Source organism: Pelophylax lessonae (assembly GCF_965119305.1).
Source record: "Pelophylax lessonae genome assembly, chromosome: 1".
Classification (NCBI taxonomy): Eukaryota; Metazoa; Chordata; class Amphibia; order Anura; family Ranidae; genus Pelophylax; species Pelophylax lessonae.
The window spans coordinates 125659783-125678537 of record NC_138768.1 but is presented as its reverse complement, the minus strand read 5'-3'; the positions used below and the strand labels follow the sequence as shown (position 1 = coordinate 125678537).

At 49.1% G+C, this 18755-nt stretch overlaps 1 protein-coding gene across 1 annotated transcript in view; it reads right to left on the bottom strand.

Moving 5' to 3' along the window:
* AP3B1 (adaptor related protein complex 3 subunit beta 1) overlaps positions 1–18755 on the bottom strand; it is a 553719-nt gene that overhangs the window by 178143 nt on the left and 356821 nt on the right. The window contains exon 21 of the mRNA XM_082265474.1: positions 9661–9733. Coding sequence (XP_082121600.1) covers positions 9661–9733 — 73 coding nt within the window. The remainder of the gene's footprint in view (positions 1–9660; positions 9734–18755) is intronic.

Sequence of the window (18755 nt, the reverse complement as noted above, 5' to 3'; positions counted from 1 at the left end):
GCGCAAAGCGAAGGCAAGACAATGTCCTCATTTAGGTGAAATTCCGAAACCCTCTTCGGAAGAAAAGAAGGGTTAGGTCGCAAGACCACCTTATCCAAGTGAAGGACCAGATACGGAGACTTGCAGGACAAAGCCGCCAGTTCCGACACTCTGCGAGCCGAAGTGATCGCCACCAAAAAGGCGACCTTCTTGGACAACATAGGCAACGAGATCTCCCTGATCTGTTCAAAAGGAGCATGTTGTAACACGGACAGAACGAGATTCAAGTCCCAAGGAGGCAGAGGTTCCCTCCTAGGAGGGACCAGATGTCGCACCCCTTGAACAAAGGTGCTAACCAAGGAGTTAGAAGCCACAGGACGTTGAAAAAGAACGGCCAGCGCAGACACCTGACCCTTGACCGTAGCCAGTGCCAAACGCTGGTCGACACCCGTTTGTAGGAAGGACAATACTCTAGATACCGAGTACGTGCGAGGTGAAAACCCCCTGGATTCACACCAGGCAAAATAGGCCCTCCAAGTACGGTAATAGACCTTCCCCGAGGAAGATTTCCTCGCGTTGATCAAAGTGTGAATGACCTCAGGAGAGAGACCCCTATCCTTCAGGACCTCGGTCTCAACAGCCAGGCCGTCAAAGCCAGCGACTGTAAAGCAGGATGGAATATCAGCCCTTGAGACAGGAGATCTTCTCGAAGAGGCAGACGCCACGGGGCGTCGACCGCCAGATTCACGAGGTCTGCGTACCAGGACCGGCGAGGCCAGTCCGGTGCCACAAGAATCACTGTGTTTTGTTCCAAGTGTAACCTGCGAAGGAACCTGGACAGCAATTGAATCGGTGGAAACGCATACATCAGTCGGTACTGATGCCACGGAGCTACCAACGCGTCCGACGCGTCCGCCCGAAGATCGCGCGTCCTTGCCACGAACCTTTCCACCTTGTTGTTCAGACGAGACGCGAACAGGTCTACCTCCGGAAGACCCCACTTCGCGCACAACATCTGAAAGACATCCCGGTGGAGGGACCATTCCCCCTGGTCCCGGGTCTGGCGGTTCAGATAATCCACCTGCCAGTTCTCCACCCCCGGAATGTGAACCGCCGATATCGCCGGGACGTGTGTCTCTGCCCAAGACAGAATGTCGGCCACTTCCCGAGCCGCTCGGGCACTCCTGGTGACCCCTTGGTGGTTGATGTAGGCCACCGCCGTGGCATTGTCCGTCTGCACCCGAACCGGACAGCCCTGCAGCCTGTCCGTCCAACATCGGAGGCAGAGATTTATCGCACGCAATTCCAGAATGTTGATCGGAAGGGAGGATTCCTCCTCCGACCAAGTTCCCTGGGCGGACAGAACGCCCAGAACCCCACCCCAGCCCGACAGGCTGGCATCCGTGGTGATCACCGTCCACGAAAGAGGACGAAAAGACTTGCCACCTGACACCGTCGGGGACTGGAGCCACCACAGAAGATCCCTTCTGGTGCGATGGCTCAACGAAATCTGGAGATCCAGAGACTGCGGTCGCCCGTCCCACCTGGACAGGATCTCCGCCTGGAGACCCCGCGTGTGAAACTGGGCGAAGGGAATCGCCTCGAAAGCCGAGACTATCAATCCCAGACATCTCATGCACGTCCGGAGTGACGAGCACGGAACGTCCCTGAGGGACCTGACTTCTTCCTGAAGAGTCCTGAGTTTGTCGTCCGGTAGGAAGACCTTCGCCTGGACCGAGTCCAGGATCATTCCCAGGTAGGGAAGACGAACCAACGGGCACAACGTCGACTTTGGAAAATTTACCGTCCAACCAAACTCCTGTAGAGTTTGCATCGTGATGGACAGGTCCTTCTCCAGACCCTGGCTGGTCGCAGACCGAACCAGAATATCGTCCAGATACCCCAGGACAGAGACGCCCTGGGCTCTCAACAAGGCCAAAACCGGTGCAAGCACCTTGGTGAAAACCCGTGGAGCCGAAGCGAGACCAAAAGGTAACGCCACGAATTGGTAGTGATCCTCCGCAATGGCGAATCGGAGGTACCTCTGGTGACCCCCGAAAATCGGGATGTGAAGGTACGCATCCTTCAAGTCGATGGAAGCCATGAATTCCCCCGGAACCAGGGCAGCCACCACCGACCGCAGGGATTCCATGTGGAACTTGCGAACCCGCACAAAGCGGTTCAGAGCTTTCAAGTCCAGAATTGGACGAACTTTGCCCTCCTTTCTGGGCACGGTGAACAGATTGGAATAGAACCCCCGAAATCTGTCCCGATGAGGCACCGGAACCACCACTCCCTGAGCCCTCAGGTCCCGCACCGCCAGGTGCAGATCCCGCAAACGCTCCGGAGACAGTTGAAGATTTGAGGGAAAAAATCTGCTCTCCGGCCGAGAGAGAAACTCGATCTTGTAGCCAGAGCGAACGATTTTCTGAACCCACCTGTCCCGAACACGGGCCAGCCAGGGTTGAAGAAAACCGAGCAAGCGTCCCCCCACCCCAGAACCGGGTGAGGGCGCCCCTTCAGGCCACACTGTTATGGGCAGCGGGTCCGGACTGGCCGGACTTCTGCTTACCTGACCACGGCTTCTTTTGGGAGCCCTGACCTTTGAACGGCTTGCCCTTATAGTGCGACCGAAAGGCACGAAAGGACCCCTGAGAGAGCCGAAAGGAAGCATGCTTCTTACCAGGAGCCGCCTTAGCCTTGTGGGATTGGGGCAAGAGCGTGCTCTTACCACCCGTGATCCCCTTTATCAGTGTATCCAAGGATTCTCCAAAAAGGTGAGATCCATCATAGGGCAGATTGGCTAGGGTCTTGCGCGAAGATTGGTCCACAGACCAACACTTCAACCAAACCAGGCGGCGAGACAATACCGCCACGCTGTGCACACGTGCAGCCACCGGTACTATATCAAAGTCCGCATCACACAAATACATGACACCCTGATGGATTTGATCCACCATAGCCAACGTCTCTGGAGGGGCAGAGTCAGCCACCAGGACGCGCCTAAGCACCTGCGTCCAACTCGCGACAGCCTGGGCTGCCATAAGAGAAGCAAATAGAGCTTTTAGCATTGAACCCGTAATAGAATAAGTGTGACGGGCAAGAGACTCCAGCCTCCTGTCCGTGGCATCCCGGAACACCGGGGTATCCTCCGCAGGAATCGCAATGGACTTATTCAAAACCGCCACCGCGTGATCCACCGGAGGCGGTACACACCACCGCTCATCAGTAGCGGGCGTGAAAGGATAACGCAGCTTGAACCTACTTGGCACAGCAAAAGGCTTGCGTAAATTGCGCCATTGTACCTTAACAGCGCGCTGAAAATCATCAGTGCAGGGAAAGACCTGCGATGTCTTGCGTCTTTTCTGCGTCCCATAAGCTGCCAGGGCAGCAGGAGGACATGGTTCATCCTGCAAACGCAGCGTTTGATAGAAGCAACCAATTCATCCATGAGTGCAAGCTCTTCAGGCGAGCCAGGGGGAGAATTATCAACCCCTTCAACCTCAGCCTCCACCTCGGACCCCACAAGATCCAGGGAGGAACGGGACCCCGATAAGGAGACCCCAGCCATAGCAGCCCCATCACCATCACCCTCTGAATCAGAGGAAATTGAAACTCTGGACCGTTTGGTGGATCGAGCAGCCACAAGCATTTGCACCTGAGCAGCAAGGTTAGCCACAATCTCGGCCAAATCCCCCCCTGGGGGTAAAGCAGCAGTCCCCTGGCTTCCCACCAAAGTGGTAGGAAATTTGCTTTCCTGAGAATCCATTGCCCCCAAATAATATGCCGAAGAATAAAGGGTTAACTGCCCGCAGCCCACCGCACACACACAGTAGCACAATAGAGACCCCCACAGGGAGAAAAGCTCAACTCAGGCAAGGATATAGGAATGGAGAGGATAAAAACCTTGAGAGACCACTGCTGCTGCCTCGATCGGTGCGCCCAGGGAAAAGGAAGTGATGTAACTCAGGGCGCTCTATTAAAGCCTATGGAAGGCTACAAGAAAATGGCCGCCTGCAGTGTTACCATGCGGCCGGAGTGAGCGCTGCCAAAATGGCGCCGAAAACGCCGCTCCTCCACCCAGTGAGGACCGCAGGCAAAACACTACAATACAGTAAAACATGGCGGACCGCCGCAGCGGTCGCTGGAAGTGCCCAAACACGATATAATCATGCCCCCAGCACACAGCCTGTCACACATACACAGTCTGACACAGATAGTGCAGCACAGCCCCCTCCCCCTTGCAGCCCACAGCATGCAGCCAGAGAGACAGGGAGCTTAACAGTGTGATCAGAGGTAGGGTAACACAGTCCCAGACTGACACCCCCCAAACATACAGGTCCCCACACAGATACACTTACCTCTTAGATGGCGTGGGGAACCCGCATAGGCGAACAAGCCGCTGCACATGTGACAGGGAGAGTCGCATCCAGGACGCAGAAAAAACTGGGGTTGAGAAACCGCACAGCGTCCAGTGAGGTAGCCACCTCACCATAGCACCCCTGCACCGAACAGGGATGGGTCGTTCACTGCGTCAGGAGCGTTACCTGACTGAACGCTCGAAGGCAGGATGGGAAGCCACTGACCCACATGGGGATCAGCCCGAGACCCAGCCCGCACGAATCCTCTTCATCAGAAGAACTAACTAATGCTGACAAAAATAACAGCTAGGTGAAGAGAGAAAAAACTCAAACAAATATCAAAAAAAAGAAGAGAAAGGCTGAGACAAAATTCCCCAGCATAGAGAAATCCAGCTACTCCTGACAAGCTAGACATTGAAACTGAGGTATGGATACAGGAAGTAGGATGTTATTGACTGAGGGGACCACCCCCTGGGGGTGGGATATGTTAAAAGCTTTAATATTAACATATTCTGTTGCCCAGCTACTCCTACGGAGCAAAGGTCATTAACCCCCATTGTGACGAATATGAAGATGGCGGCGACTGTCGGAGGACGTAAGAGAAAAGTCCCTTTACACAGCAGTTTGCAAAACCTTGTGGCCAAAAGAGGCATCCGAAGATGCCAATAAATCAATTTTGTAAAAGTGGCCCTTAGCGCTCTAGTAGAATGCACTTTCACAGAGAAAGGAGGTACCTGACCCTTCAATGAATACATTTGAACACTCATTTGCATAATTCATCTGGATATGGTCACAGCAGATGCAGCCAACCCCTTACGAGATCCCTCAGTAAGGACGAAAAGAGAACCTGATGTCCTAAAAGGCTCCGTGGCCGACAGGTAAACCCTGATCGCCCGAACCGCATCCAGAGAGTGCAAAGCAACTTCCTTAGGATGCTTAGGCTTAGGACAGAGTGAAGGCAAAACAATGTCTTCATTTAAATGGAAATCAGACACCACATTAGGAAGAAAGGACTGATTAGGTGGGAGAACCACTTTATCTCTATGAACGACAAGGTAAGGTGAACTACAGGAAAGCGCCGCCAATGCAGACACTCTGCGGGCAGAAATAGAAGCCACCAGAAAGGCAACCTTCTGAGATAAAGGCAGAGATATGTCCCCAATATTCTCAAAAGGAGGCTTATGAAGAACAGACAAAACCAAATTCAGATCCCACGGAGGCAAAGGGGATCTTCTCGGAGGAGCCAGATGATTGAATAGAGGAGTGGATCAAGGAATTAGTTGCCAACGGGCGTTGGATGTAAATAGCTGAGGCCGACACTTGGCCCTTGATCGTGCCCAAGGCCAACCGTTGCTCAACTCCTTTCTGCAAGAAAGCCAAGACCCTCGCAATCGAAAACAAGCGAGGGTGCAAGTTTTGCAATTCACACCAGAAAATATACATCTCCCAAGTACGATGATACATTTTTCTGGCAGTCGCTTTCCTAGCCCTCAGCAGGGTAGGGATCACAGACTCAGAGAGACCCCTGTCTCTCAGCACCTGGCCTTCAACAGCCATGCCGTTAAAGCCAGTGACCATAAAGCAGAATGGAAGATCGGCTCCCGAAACAGCAGGTCCTCCCTCAGAGGAAGCCGCCAGGGCCATCTTTACCAGGTCTGCGTGTCAAGACCGGCGAGGTAAGTCTGGCACCACCAGAATTACTGGCACCCTTTCACTGCCAATCTACGGAGGAACCTCCACAACAGCTGTATGGGAGGAAAGGCATAAAGCGGCCAATACTGGCTCCAAGAAGTCACCAATGGGGCCATGAACCTTCGTACCATTCTTGTTCAGACGAGACGCAAACAAGTCGACCTCCAGGGTGCCCCACTGGACACACAGGAGATTAAATCTCTCTGGATGCAGGGACCATTCCCCTTGGTCCAGAACTTGACGACTCAGGTAATTTGCCTGCCAGTTCTACACTCCTGGAATGTGAACTGCTGAAAGAGCCAAAACATGTTTCTCGGCCCAAACCAAGTCAGAATCTCAGCCACCTGCTACCTCCTGGGCCGCCTGGGCACTCCTTGTGCCTCCATGGTGATTGATGTAGGCCACAGCCATGGCATTGTCGGATTGAATCCGAACCGGGGAACCTTGTAGCCGATTCGTCCAGTGGAGCAGGCAAAGCTTGATTGCTCTGAGTTCAAGGACATTTATCGGTAAAGAGGACTCCATTGTCGATCAGACTCCCTGGGCACAGAGATTGTCCAGCACTCCACCCCAGCCCGACAGGCTGGCATCCGTGGTGACCACCGTCCACAACAGCGGTAGAAAGGACTTGCCCTGGCTCAGACAGAAGCCACCACGAGAGCATTGACATCGTAAGTCGGCTCAAACATATCATTCTGTCCAAGTGCGGAACTGCGGATCCTTGTTCCACTTGACAAGAATCTCCTTTTGCAGAGGCCTGGAATGAAATCGAGCAAATGGGACCGCCTTGGAAGGGCGACAGCATCAGCCCCAATGCAAGTCCGCAGAGATGAGAGATCATTCTCCATCAGCAACCTGATCACTGCCTGCAATGTCTGAAGTTTGTCCCCAGGAAGAAAGACCCTCGCCAGAGATGAGTCTAAACTCAGACCCAGGTAATTCAGTCGTACCGACGGGGTCAGCGCAGATTTTTTTGAAGTTGATGGTCCACCCGAACTCCTGAAGGGTCTGAACTGTGATTGACAGGTCGCCCAACAAGGTTGGGTGAGAGTTTGCTCTCAACAGGAGATCGTCCAGATATCTGAGGATCGCAATCTGTCTTTTCCAGAGCAAAGCGAACACTGGAGCCAAAACCTTGGTGAAGACTCTGGAAGTGGAGGCTAGACCAAAAGGTAATGCCACAAATTGAATGTGCTCCTCCGCAACTGCAAAACAGAGATACCTCTGATGTCCCCCGTATATAGGGATGTGCAGATAGGCATCTTTGATATTGATAAAGGCTCGAAAGTCCTCTTGATTTAAAGATGCTACCACCAATCGAATGGATTCCATCCGAAACTTCTGCACCGGCACAAAGCGGTTCGGTGACTTGAGGTCCAAAATTGGACGCACCTTGCCCTCCTTTCTGGGCACCGTGAACAGGTTTGAATAAAAACCTCAAAACCGTTGCAGCTGAGGAACTGGCACAACAACTCCTTGTGCAAGGAGATCCTGCACTGCCTCCTTGAGATCCTTCAAGGGATCCGGAGACAGACGAAGATTTGAGGGAAAAAAAATCTGTCTGCTGGGCGAGACCGAAATTCGATCTTGTACCCTGAACAAATTTTTTTGTGAACCCATTTGTCCTGAATCAAAGATGTTCAGGGTTCCTGAAAGTAATGCAGACGTCCCCCCACCCCCGAATTGGGTGAGGACGCCCCTTCATGTCGAAGAGGATTTGTCCGCCAAACCGGACTGGCTAGTCTTGAGCTTATTCGACCAAACTTTCTTGTTCCCTCCAGACGCTCTGGACAAATTATCTTTTTCCTGCGCCTCTGAGGCACGAAAAAAAACACCTATGAGCCGTGAAAGAGGGCCCCCGCTTACTGTGGGGCGCCTTACCTTTTGAGGATTGGGGGAGAATAGACTCTTACCCCCGTTAAACCTTTGATCAACTCATCCAAGGAGTCTCCAAACATATGTTCACCCAAAAAGGGGAGATCTGTTAAGGCCTTCTTAGAAGCCTTGTCCACCGACCAGCTCTTCAGCCACACCACGCGGCGTATGGCAATCCCTACCCCTGACAGTCTGACAACCAGAGGGGCCGCATCACACAGGAACACCAGGGCCTGGGTCATTTGGTCCACAAACTCAATCTGAGTCGGGGAAACTATCTTAGTGGTCAAGTTCGAGTGACAGGCACCGAATATAGTTCCCCTATGGGGGAGCAGGGAGGGTAGGGCCTGGTCCTGATAGGCCTTGGGGATCTTGGGGAAAAAACAGAGTCCTATTATCCCCAGGAGTGGGCCCACATTATCCTCCCAGAGGCCGCTAGGGACATGAGGGGTTTAATTTTACTCACCATACCATGGACTCGGTGGGCTCTACTCCGAGCAGACAGCCTCCCACCCAGAGTGGGGATGCTGCCAGCCAAGGGGTACGCTGCGACTCAGGGCGTTCTAGGTCAATGTGTCCGCTCGCAGGCTCGTCCCCATACACAGGTGCTCCGTCGTGGCGAGGCTTAGTCGGACCATAACCTGCTCATGCTCGGCCAGTCTGGGAGACCGTAAGGACCTAGATTATCCAGTGCAAAACCGCAGCCGGCTGTTGCTTGTAGTTCACTAGGAGGATCTCCCCCTGACACTAGCTAGCGATAGTGAGTAAAGATAAATAAATATAAACATTGTTAAAAGGATAAAAAACTGAGAATGAAGTCCCAGCAGGAAACCTAGGTCCTACTCCTTCACTAGGCAGCAAGAAAATGGATTTGAGAGCACAGGGTGTGGGGGAGTTAGGACGAGAAAGACAGCCCCTATAGGCATATCAGTGAACTTTTTTCACTGCCTAGTTTACTCCTGTAGATGGCGCATAACCCAAGGAAAAAGAAGCATTGCTGCTGCGTCTGTCAATGGACGATAGAGAAATTAGGATTTTTACATGTAGGCAACTTCATAAAACATTGCTCTGGAACCGAACTGGTTAACAACCCCCCCCCCCCCCAAAAAAAAAAAAAAACATTTTTTTTATCTTGTGTAATGCAAGGACAGAAAAATATGGCACTGCACCTTGTTGATCTGGCCAATGTAAAAACGGCAGCAAACAAAAGGTAATAACAGCAGTATGGGATGATCCATTTTAATGCAAAAAAAGCATCTCTAAACCAATTGGTACACTCAAATACCCATCACTATTTTGATGCTGATAAGAGTACTATAAAATATTAAAAAGAAATACAAATAAGAAGAGACAAACACAATAATAATATATTAGGCTCCTTTCACACTTGTGCGATTTAGGATCTGACCTGTGAAACCCAAAGTCGCAGCACATGTAATATGCCACATATCACTAAGAGAGCAGTTCCAATTGACACTACTGAAGTCGTTGCAATTTCAGAAAAGGTTCCATCACTACTTTTAAAACTGACTTTGACACGACTTCAATGCTGAAAAAAAAAAAACTGAAAATCGTGCAACTTTGGAGTCGGCTAGTGTGAAAGGAGCCTTATAAATATTGAACAGACTGTAGAAATGTAGGTGCTGCTAAGCTGAAATCATTTTCATGACAAATATCCTTTAACTACAGTATATTTAAATGCCAGGTTTGACCTTCATCAATCTATGGGATTATTATATTTAAGAATACTTACAGTCATCCAGGTCTAACAGTGAAACATGTTTTTGAGGTGGTTCCTTTGGTTTGACAGGCTTACTTTCAGTTTTCTGTAGAGAGACAGAACACTTCTGTTATCTCATGTAATGTCAGGTAAATATGATATCTAGACTAGAGTATCTATGTGTGCATCTGTGCACTGTGATATATACAATGCAGGTTTGTGAGGTTACACTTTGTGTTTCTCATCTTACAGTAGAGTATATCAAGTTAATTTCCAACTCAAATATTGTTTTTAGGTTTAGATAAGAGTGAAAATTTTCATATTTGTCAGTTTTGAAATTCTGTCTATGAGGTTGTTTTTGCCAGCATGACAGCAAAGCATAGATAGATACCTACCTATTTTATTTGTTAGTAACTACAGGCGAATCAGCTTTATATTTAAATATAGTCTACGGATATTATGTTTATTATACATTATCCATTCATTACCTTGTTTTATCCAAATATGCCGATTTCCTTTTTTACCTGATACTAACCATCTTTACCCTCCCTCCTACCCCCCCCCCCCCCCCTTGACATGTAGATAAATGAAAACCCTTTGGTGCACAACTTTAAAACTATACCAATAAACAAGCTGCAACACAAAAAATGACCAACTTTGTACAATAATATAAATATGAAAAAAAAAAAGGATATAAATATGAACTTTCATATTTATAAACAGGCAGTCCCAGAGTTACAAACGACTTTTTTAAAACTTTAGTGTATCTCTATTGTACCAAGACCGCTGTTAAGACTCATTTGCTAGGAAGGTTAGGTAGCGTGTGCATGTGTTGTATGTATATCTGTAATACTTCGTAAATCTTTTATTGTTTTCCTACAACTGTAAGTAGTTTGCAAGTACAGCTTTATTGTTTAGTAAAGCATGCAATATACCACACAGGTTTTTTTGTATTCTTCCATGCTTTACCACAAAAAATACAATACAAAAGATGGCTATAACAAGAAATATTGAATTTTTTTTAGCATGAATCTAGATTTGCAGCACTTCTGAAGCTCCATCTGTAACAGGGTAGTGTTTCCTTTGTTGCAAGGAAAGCTAGAGAAAGTCAGTGAGGTACCTCCCTAAATGTGCCACATCTCTAATAGATAAACCATGAACAAAACTCCCCTTGGGGTCGGACTTTGAAGACACTAAGTACTAAACAATGTGAATAAAAAGCAGTTTTATTTAAGATCGCATAAAAACACCAATGCTATATGGACATGGTTGTACATGGAATACATACTGTATACATATTACACCAATGTTAATAGGCGAAAAAGGATTGACGTCTTCCATCCGACGCGTTTCAGGGCTTTCACAGCTACTTCTTCAGGGGTGTGGTTGGCATCAACCTTATAGATTCCAATGGTGTATACAGCATTGCCATGTCAGCATTTAAAAACCAGATCTCAGAAGGGCTACCACTTTGCCTAAAGATATTTCTCCTGTTTCTCCTTTGAAGAGGTTTGAAGATGTTCTTTATGCAAAAATATTGGGCTAACTTTACGGTTTAGTTTTTTTACATTCAGTGAAGTGTATTTTTTCCCAAAAAATTGGGTTTAAAAGACTGCTGCGCAAATATCGTGACATAAAATATTGCAACGACCACAATTTTATTCTCCAATCTTTGCTAAAAATGTATATTTATATAATGTTTTGGGGTTCTTCTAAGCAATTTTCTAGCAAAAAATACTGATTTTAACTTGTAAACATCATGTGTCAGAAATAGGATTGGTCCTTAAGTGGTTAAAGCAGACTCAGACACAACTCACACAACAAACACCCTCTGCCTGCCCACGTATTCTTCTGTCCAATGCAAAGCTATAAGGGGCTGTTCTTAATAATCACTAGGAAGTATGGTATTCCCCCGAACAACCTCCAGGAAGTATATTACTGTCTTCCACAAGGGGGCAGCATTAATCTGTGAAAAAACCTGCCTTGACCCAGGTCAACTTCCAGTACACATCTGTTCCTTTGATGTTGTAGTAAGTCAGGAAATCAGTCATTTTCATTTGCACCTCCCCAGGAGCTGATGCTTCTCTACCCCCCATAGATCACATCAGGAGGCCTATGCGAGAACATCCTTCAGGAGATGAATTCCCATTTATGACTCCTTGTTAAAAACACCCTGCTGGGTAATCTTGCTCTGCTGGCATTCCAGGCTACCCCCAGCTGTATCCAGAGGTCTTATAACCTGGTGTCAACAGTCCAGAAATATCTGATATTAAAAACATGTTGACTTTCAACAGAGGGTTAATTTTTTTCTAGGGGGAGCGGGTATCTAGTTTTGACAGGCACCCACTCCCACTTATGATAAAATTGCCTATGCAATTCCACCAGAAGTTGTTCCCCCATACCCTCCATGTCCGCAAAATCTTGGGACACGTCATGCATGAGCAGTGGGAAGCTGGTTGTGAAGGGGCAAGGCGTCACAGCCGGTTTCTCACAGTAAACATGCCAGTGCCGAGGACCTGAAGACTGGCGAAGAACCAGCTCGAGTGAGGTAGCGGTGGATCCCTGGACAGGTAAGTATCCTTATATTAAAAGTCAACAGCTACGGTATTTGTAGCTGCTGACTTATTTTTTTTTCTAGAGAACGAGGAGCCTCTTTAACCACTTCCCGCCTTTTTACTGCGGCAGGGTGGCTCACCAGCGCAAACCGATGCAGGTCGACGTAGGTCGCGCACGGGAAACTAGGGGGCGAGCGCGCACCGCCAATGGCGCGCTTCCGCCCCCACTCAGCAGCGGGGAAGCTGATGCATGGCTCAGGCAGTTCCGATTGCTGCTTGACACCCGCGATTGTTCCCTGCTAAGAGAGGAGGACGGTCGGCTGTTGTAAACACAGCCGACCTTCCTTCTCCCTGGGATGATCACAGAGCTCATGTGATCCTTCTATATAGGATTGCATGTCTCTATGGTCATTTCACAAGCCACGCCCCCCCCCCCACAGTTAGAATCACTCCACTAGGCACACATTTAACCCATTGATCACCCATAGGGTTTACCCCTTCCCTGCCAGTGTCATTACAGTAACAGTGCATATTTTTAGCACTGACTACTGTAGTAATGTCACTGGTCCCGCCAAAAATGTCAGTTAGGGGTCCGATCTGTCCACCGCAATGTCGCATTCCCGCAAAAAAAGAAAAAAAATCGCAGATCGCCATTACTAGTAAAAAAAAAAAAAAAAACACAATAAAAATTACATAAATCTTCCTGTAGTTAGTAGACACGATAACTTTTGCGCAGACCAATCAAAATACGCTTATTGCGATTTTCTTTACCAAAAATAAGTAGCAGAAAACAAATTGGCCTAAAATGTTAAAAAAAAAAAAGAAAATGTAAAAATCAAAAGTTTTTGAGAAGGTCATATAGCAGAATGTGAAAAATATTGTTTTTTTTTTTTTAAATTGCCGCTCTATTTTTTGTTTATAGCGCAAAAAATAAAAATCGCACAGGTGACCAAATACCACTAAAAATGGATTTTTGTAAAATCTTACCGTAAAATCCTTTTCTCTTAAGCTCATTGACAGACGTAGTCCTCGTTGATTAATAATTCGGGTTATACTGCCCTCTACAGGAGTAGGACTAGACAGGAAAGAAAACGTTCTGGCCACACCCTAGGGGCAGCCCCAGAGGGTATATCCTCTCACTTCCTGCTACAGCAAATCAGTTATGTCACAAAGCAGTGTTTAGAGAATTTTAACCCAAACCAACTCAAAAACAGAGGGGTGGGTACTACGTCTGTCAATGAGCTTAAGAGAAAAGGATTTTACGGTAAGATTTTACAAAAATCCATTTTTCTCTGTCGCTCATTGACAGACGTAGTCCTCGTCGATTAATAACTCGGGACGTCCCAAAGCAGTGCCACAAATAAGGGGTGGGAAAATGGAAATCAAAATCCAATCTAGAAGGCCCAACCGGTGCCAACTAGAAGTTTTAAAGGCTCATCAATCACACGATGAGACTCAACTGAAATTCCAACGGAAAAAAACCCTCGAGGTAGAACACCGGTCTCCCAAATTGCGGCCTGCAAAACCTTGCGGCCAAATAAGGCATCCGCCGATGCCATCACATCAACTTTATAAAATTTTGTAAAGGTATGAACCGACGACCAGGTAGCTGCCTTGCACACCTGGACCACTGACGCCTGATGGCGGTAGGCCCAGGAAGTACTGAGCGCTCGTGTGGAGTGCGCCTTAACAGGGAACGGAGGATTCCGACCCCTAATCGAATAAGCCTGTACCACCGTCTGTCTGATCCATTTAGAGATAGTCGCGGCAGATGCAGGCAACCCCTTACTGGGGCCATCCGTGATCACAAAAAGTGAATCCGTCTTACGGAACGATTCCGTAGCCTTCAGGTATACCCTGATTGCCCGAACCACATCCAAGGAATGCAACGCATATTCCCGAGGATAATTGGGCTGAGGACACAAGGAAGGTAGCACAATATCTTCATTCAGATGAAAGTCTGAAACCACCTTAGGAAGAAAGGATGGCTTCGGATGAAGAACTACCTTATCCCTATGAACCACAAGATATGGGGAATGGCATGATAATGCAGCCAGTTCTGACACCCTGCGTGCAGAAGTGATAGCCACCAAGAAGGCCACCTTCTGGGATAATGTAAGCAAGGGAATCTCCCTGATATTTTAAAAGGGAGGTTTCTGCAGAACCGACAAAACCAAATTGAGATCCCAGGGCGGTAAGGGCGCGCGCACTGGCGGAGCCAAGTGCCGCACCCCCTGGATGAAATTCCGCACCAAGGAATGAGTAGCCAGCGGCTTTTGAAAGAAGATTGCTAACGCTGAAAACTTGACCCTTGATAGTGCTCAAGGATAGTTTCTGCTCAACCCCCTTGCAGAAAAGCCAAAATTAGAGTCACCAAATAGGTACGTGGGGGAAATCCCAACGATTCACACCACGCAATATAAGTCTTCCATGTGCGATAATAGACTTTGCTAGAAGTCGCTTTCCTTGCTTTAATTAGAGTAGGAAATAACTGAAGCTGACATTTAAACTGGAGCCCAGGTAAGCTGCATTAGACGAGGGTTGTAGGTCAAGCAATCGCCTTCAGCCACCTTTCTTTCTGGCGCAGATTCCAAGGGGGAAGCTTATGTCCCCTAGGACATTTCAACTCTCTGGGCCAGTGAGCATTAGGGCAGATGTGCATAAAGACTGTCTGATCAGCAGCTCAAAGACCTCACAGGTAGGTGACAGCCACCGCCCGAACAGGGACCTGAACCCTGGACCCTCAGATTAAAAGTCTGTTGCTCTACCGACTGAGCTATCCAGGCTCTCTGTAAAGCACGATGGAAGATCGGTCCTTGAGACCGCAGATCCTCCCTGAGAAGAAGTCTCCAAGGAGCGTCTGCGACTAGCCTGCCAAGTCGGCGTACCCGGCTTGACGAGGCCAGCCCGGAATTACCAGGATAACTGGAGTTCCCTCCACCTTTATCCTGCGGAGAAATCTCAGCAGTAACTTGAGGGGGGAAGACATACCGTAGCCGATACTTCCCCTACTGGGCACTCAGCGCGTCTGCTGCGTCCGCTAGAGGATCGCGGGGGCGAGCCCTGTTGAGCCAACCTGCCAACAGATCCATATCCGGGGTGCCCCAATGAAGGGACAGCTGGTGAAATACCTCTGGATGAAGGGACTATTCCTCTTGATCCAGAATCTGATGGCTGAAATAATCTGCCTGTCCACCCCCGTGATAAATATCGCGGAGAGAACTGGAACAACTGTTCCCCCAATAAAGAATGTTGGCCACTTCTATGGCCGCCAGGGCACTCTTGGCGCCCCTTGGTGATTGACATAAGTCATGACCATGGCATAGTCCGATTGGATCCTAACCGGACTGCCCTGGAGCTGCTCGGTCCAGTAAATCAGACAAAGTCTGATCGCTCTCAGTTCCAACACCTTTATCGGTAACCTGGAATTTATCAGAAGAAATTACTTCCCCTGGCTGAGCATCGGAGACCGAAGCCACCAGACCAGAGCCTCCCTGGTCTGCTCGCTCAATCGGATCCGATTGTCCAGGGAATCAGGATTCCGATTCCATATGAGAAGAATCTCCTCTTTGGAGAATTCGGGTATGAGACTGGGCAAACGGTCCTGCCTCTAAGGAGGCGACCATCAATCCCAGCCAGTTGACGGACAGCAACATCCGAATCATTGACTGAATCTTCTGGAGTTTCTCCGCCTGGAGAAACACTCTTGCCAAGGATGTATCCAAAATTAGGCCCAGATAGTGCAGTCTCCTGGTGGGAACCAGGGATGATCTTTGGGAAAAGCAAAGAAAACGCTGATGTCCTGCGAAGATGGGGATATGAAGATAGGCATCCTAAATGTCTATGGACGCCAGGAAATCCCCCTGATGCAGGGAGGCCACCACTGTATGGATGGACTCCATCTCTTCCAAGACCAGAATTGGACGCACCTAGCCCTTCTTCCTGGGCATTGTGAACAGGTTCGACTAGAACTCCTCCAAGGAATGGGAACTACTACTGCTTGTTGCATCAAGCTGTTCCCCGCAAAGCTTTTTAAGCGACCCAGGGATGTCGAATATTGGAAGGGAAGAATCGCACCGGTGGAAGTGATCGAAACTCGATCTTGTATCCCGACCATATGACCTTGCGAACCCCTTTATCCGGGATTCTGGAAAGCCCTGGATCCGGAAACCGGTGAAGACGTCCCCCCACCCTAGAGATGGGTGGGGCCCATTCTGTCAATCCAACGAGATAACAGTGGCTTTATTTAGTCTGGAAATCGGTGAGTCCACTATTGGTGATACCGTCCATCTTTGGAATGAGGGATTCCTCAAAATGATAGCGCCTAGCAATGCGTTTGGAAATAGCAGGGGCTCGTTTACGGACTACCCCATTTGGGCAAGAGAAACCCCTCACCATTTTGGTAGGCTTGCTAGTACCAAAAAAGGAATATGAGACTCAGCTACCTCTGCCGGTGTAACCTCAAGATTTAAGGTTTCCCGGTAATGACAAGCTCAGAATCCGTATCTGAAGTATCAGATGATATAGGGGTAGGCGGGGGTCACTCTTCTTGACCCCCGTCCCTGACAGGCTACCTCCACCCGGGATACCAAAGACTCCAAAACTGCTGATAATGCATCAATTACAAGTGGGGTACTGGAGGGTCCTGCGGCCACCCCGAGGGGATCAGGTGGGGATACATGAGTGGCAGGGTCCATGTAACAAGACACTTGCCAGCAAACACAAAAAAAAAAAAAATAATAATTGCAAGAAAAAAACTTTTTTTTTTTTTTTTTTTAACTTAGTCCCCCAGCGCAGTAGCGGCCCTCAGTCTACCTGCTTGGACCCCTCAGAAAGAGAGAAAGAGAGAGACCCCAAGGCTCACCTGATGCACAGAAGTTTCTTATCAAACTGCTTCCAGCACTGTCTGTTACAGACAGGAAATCTTTGGCTTGCTTTCCCTGGGCCAAGGAGGCGGCTCCGCCCCTTTACACGCCTTCCGGCGCCTCCCAATTCCTCCACGAGGTGTTTGGTCACCTCAAACATGGCCGCCCCCATACTGGAGACACGAGGCTACGCCAATATGGCGGCCTCGTGCGATCTGCAGGAAAATGGCGGCGGCCTGTGTAGGATAGCGGCGGCTTGCAAGCTAGCAGCGGCCTGCGGGATGTGTGCATTCGGCCTGTGCGGCCTGCGGAAGTGCCTCGGCCTGCGGGAGGTGTCCTCGGCCTGCGGGAGGCTGTGTGGCCTGTGGAAGTGACCGGCTTTCTGGAGGGATGGCGATCTGTGGCTGCAGTAACTCAGGCATAGGCATCGGCCTGTGTACACACTAGACAGGTAGGATACCTCTATACCTCAATAGTAATGCCTTTTAGTAGTCTGCCACTGACTTCAGTCACCCTTACAGTCATATAGTGAATTTAGATAGTCAGCTCCCAAACCAAGCCTCCTGGTTTCTATTCACAAAAATCACACTCAAATTGGGGGATCTGTGACCGGTTATAGGATAGAGGGGAGACCCAGAAAACCGAGTGTCCGACCATCCCAGAGAGGGGCCCGCGTCCACCAACAAACCCGACAGGGGGAGAGGGGGAACATTCTACTCACCATACCGGAACCAGGCGGGCGCCAACTCCTGACAGAACCCCTCTCCACCGGGGTGGGGGGGCTGTCGACCAATACGGATGCCGTGACTCTGTTGGTCATTGGCGTCCAGGCGAGACGTTTAACTCGCAGGGTCAGTCCCCGTCCAGTGGGACTATGTCGCGGCCGACCCAGCGCGGAGCTATGGCCTGCACGCGCTCATAGGCTGAACTGGGGTGACCACTGGATCTCAACATCCAGCCCGTCGCCCAGTTTCAGCGTACTTGCTTGAAGATCTCACAGGAACACTGGAGAAAAAAAGCGGTCTAAAAAAGTATTTTTAAAAAAAAATCTTGCCAGGACCGAAGATCCTAGCAAGGAATCTAGGTCCTTACTCCTAACTAGACAGAAAAAAACTGATTTGCTGTAGCAGGAAGTGAGAGGATATACCCTCTGGGACTGCCCCTAGGGTGTGGCCAGAACGTTTTCTTTCCTGTCTAGTCCTACTCCTGTAGAGGGCAGTATAACCCGAGTTATTAATCAACGAGGACTACGTCTGTCAATGAGCGACAGAGAAAAGAAAGCTCTATTTGTGGGGAAAAAAGGACGTCAATTTTATTTGGTTACAGCATCGCACGACCGCGCAATTGTCCGTTAAAGTAACGCAGTGCCGAATCGTAAAATAGGGCCTGGTCATAAAGGGGGCAAATCCTTACGGTCTTAAAGTGGTTAAAGATGAGGTTTTAATAGTTTTTGTGTTTTTTAAAAGTCAGCAGCAACAAAAACTGTAGCTGCTGACTTTTAAAAGAAGAACACACTCACCTGTTCCAGGATTGATGTGCTCACCCGAGCTGTCCCTTCTCTCCCCGGCATCTCAACTGTGGACACCAAGCTGTGACAGCTTATGGTTTCACAGCCGAGCGCTGGGTGCGAGTTTCACATGCCCACAGCGCATAGTTGAGCCATGCTGCGATTTGCGAGCGGTCCTGCAGTCTTCTGGATCCTGTGCCA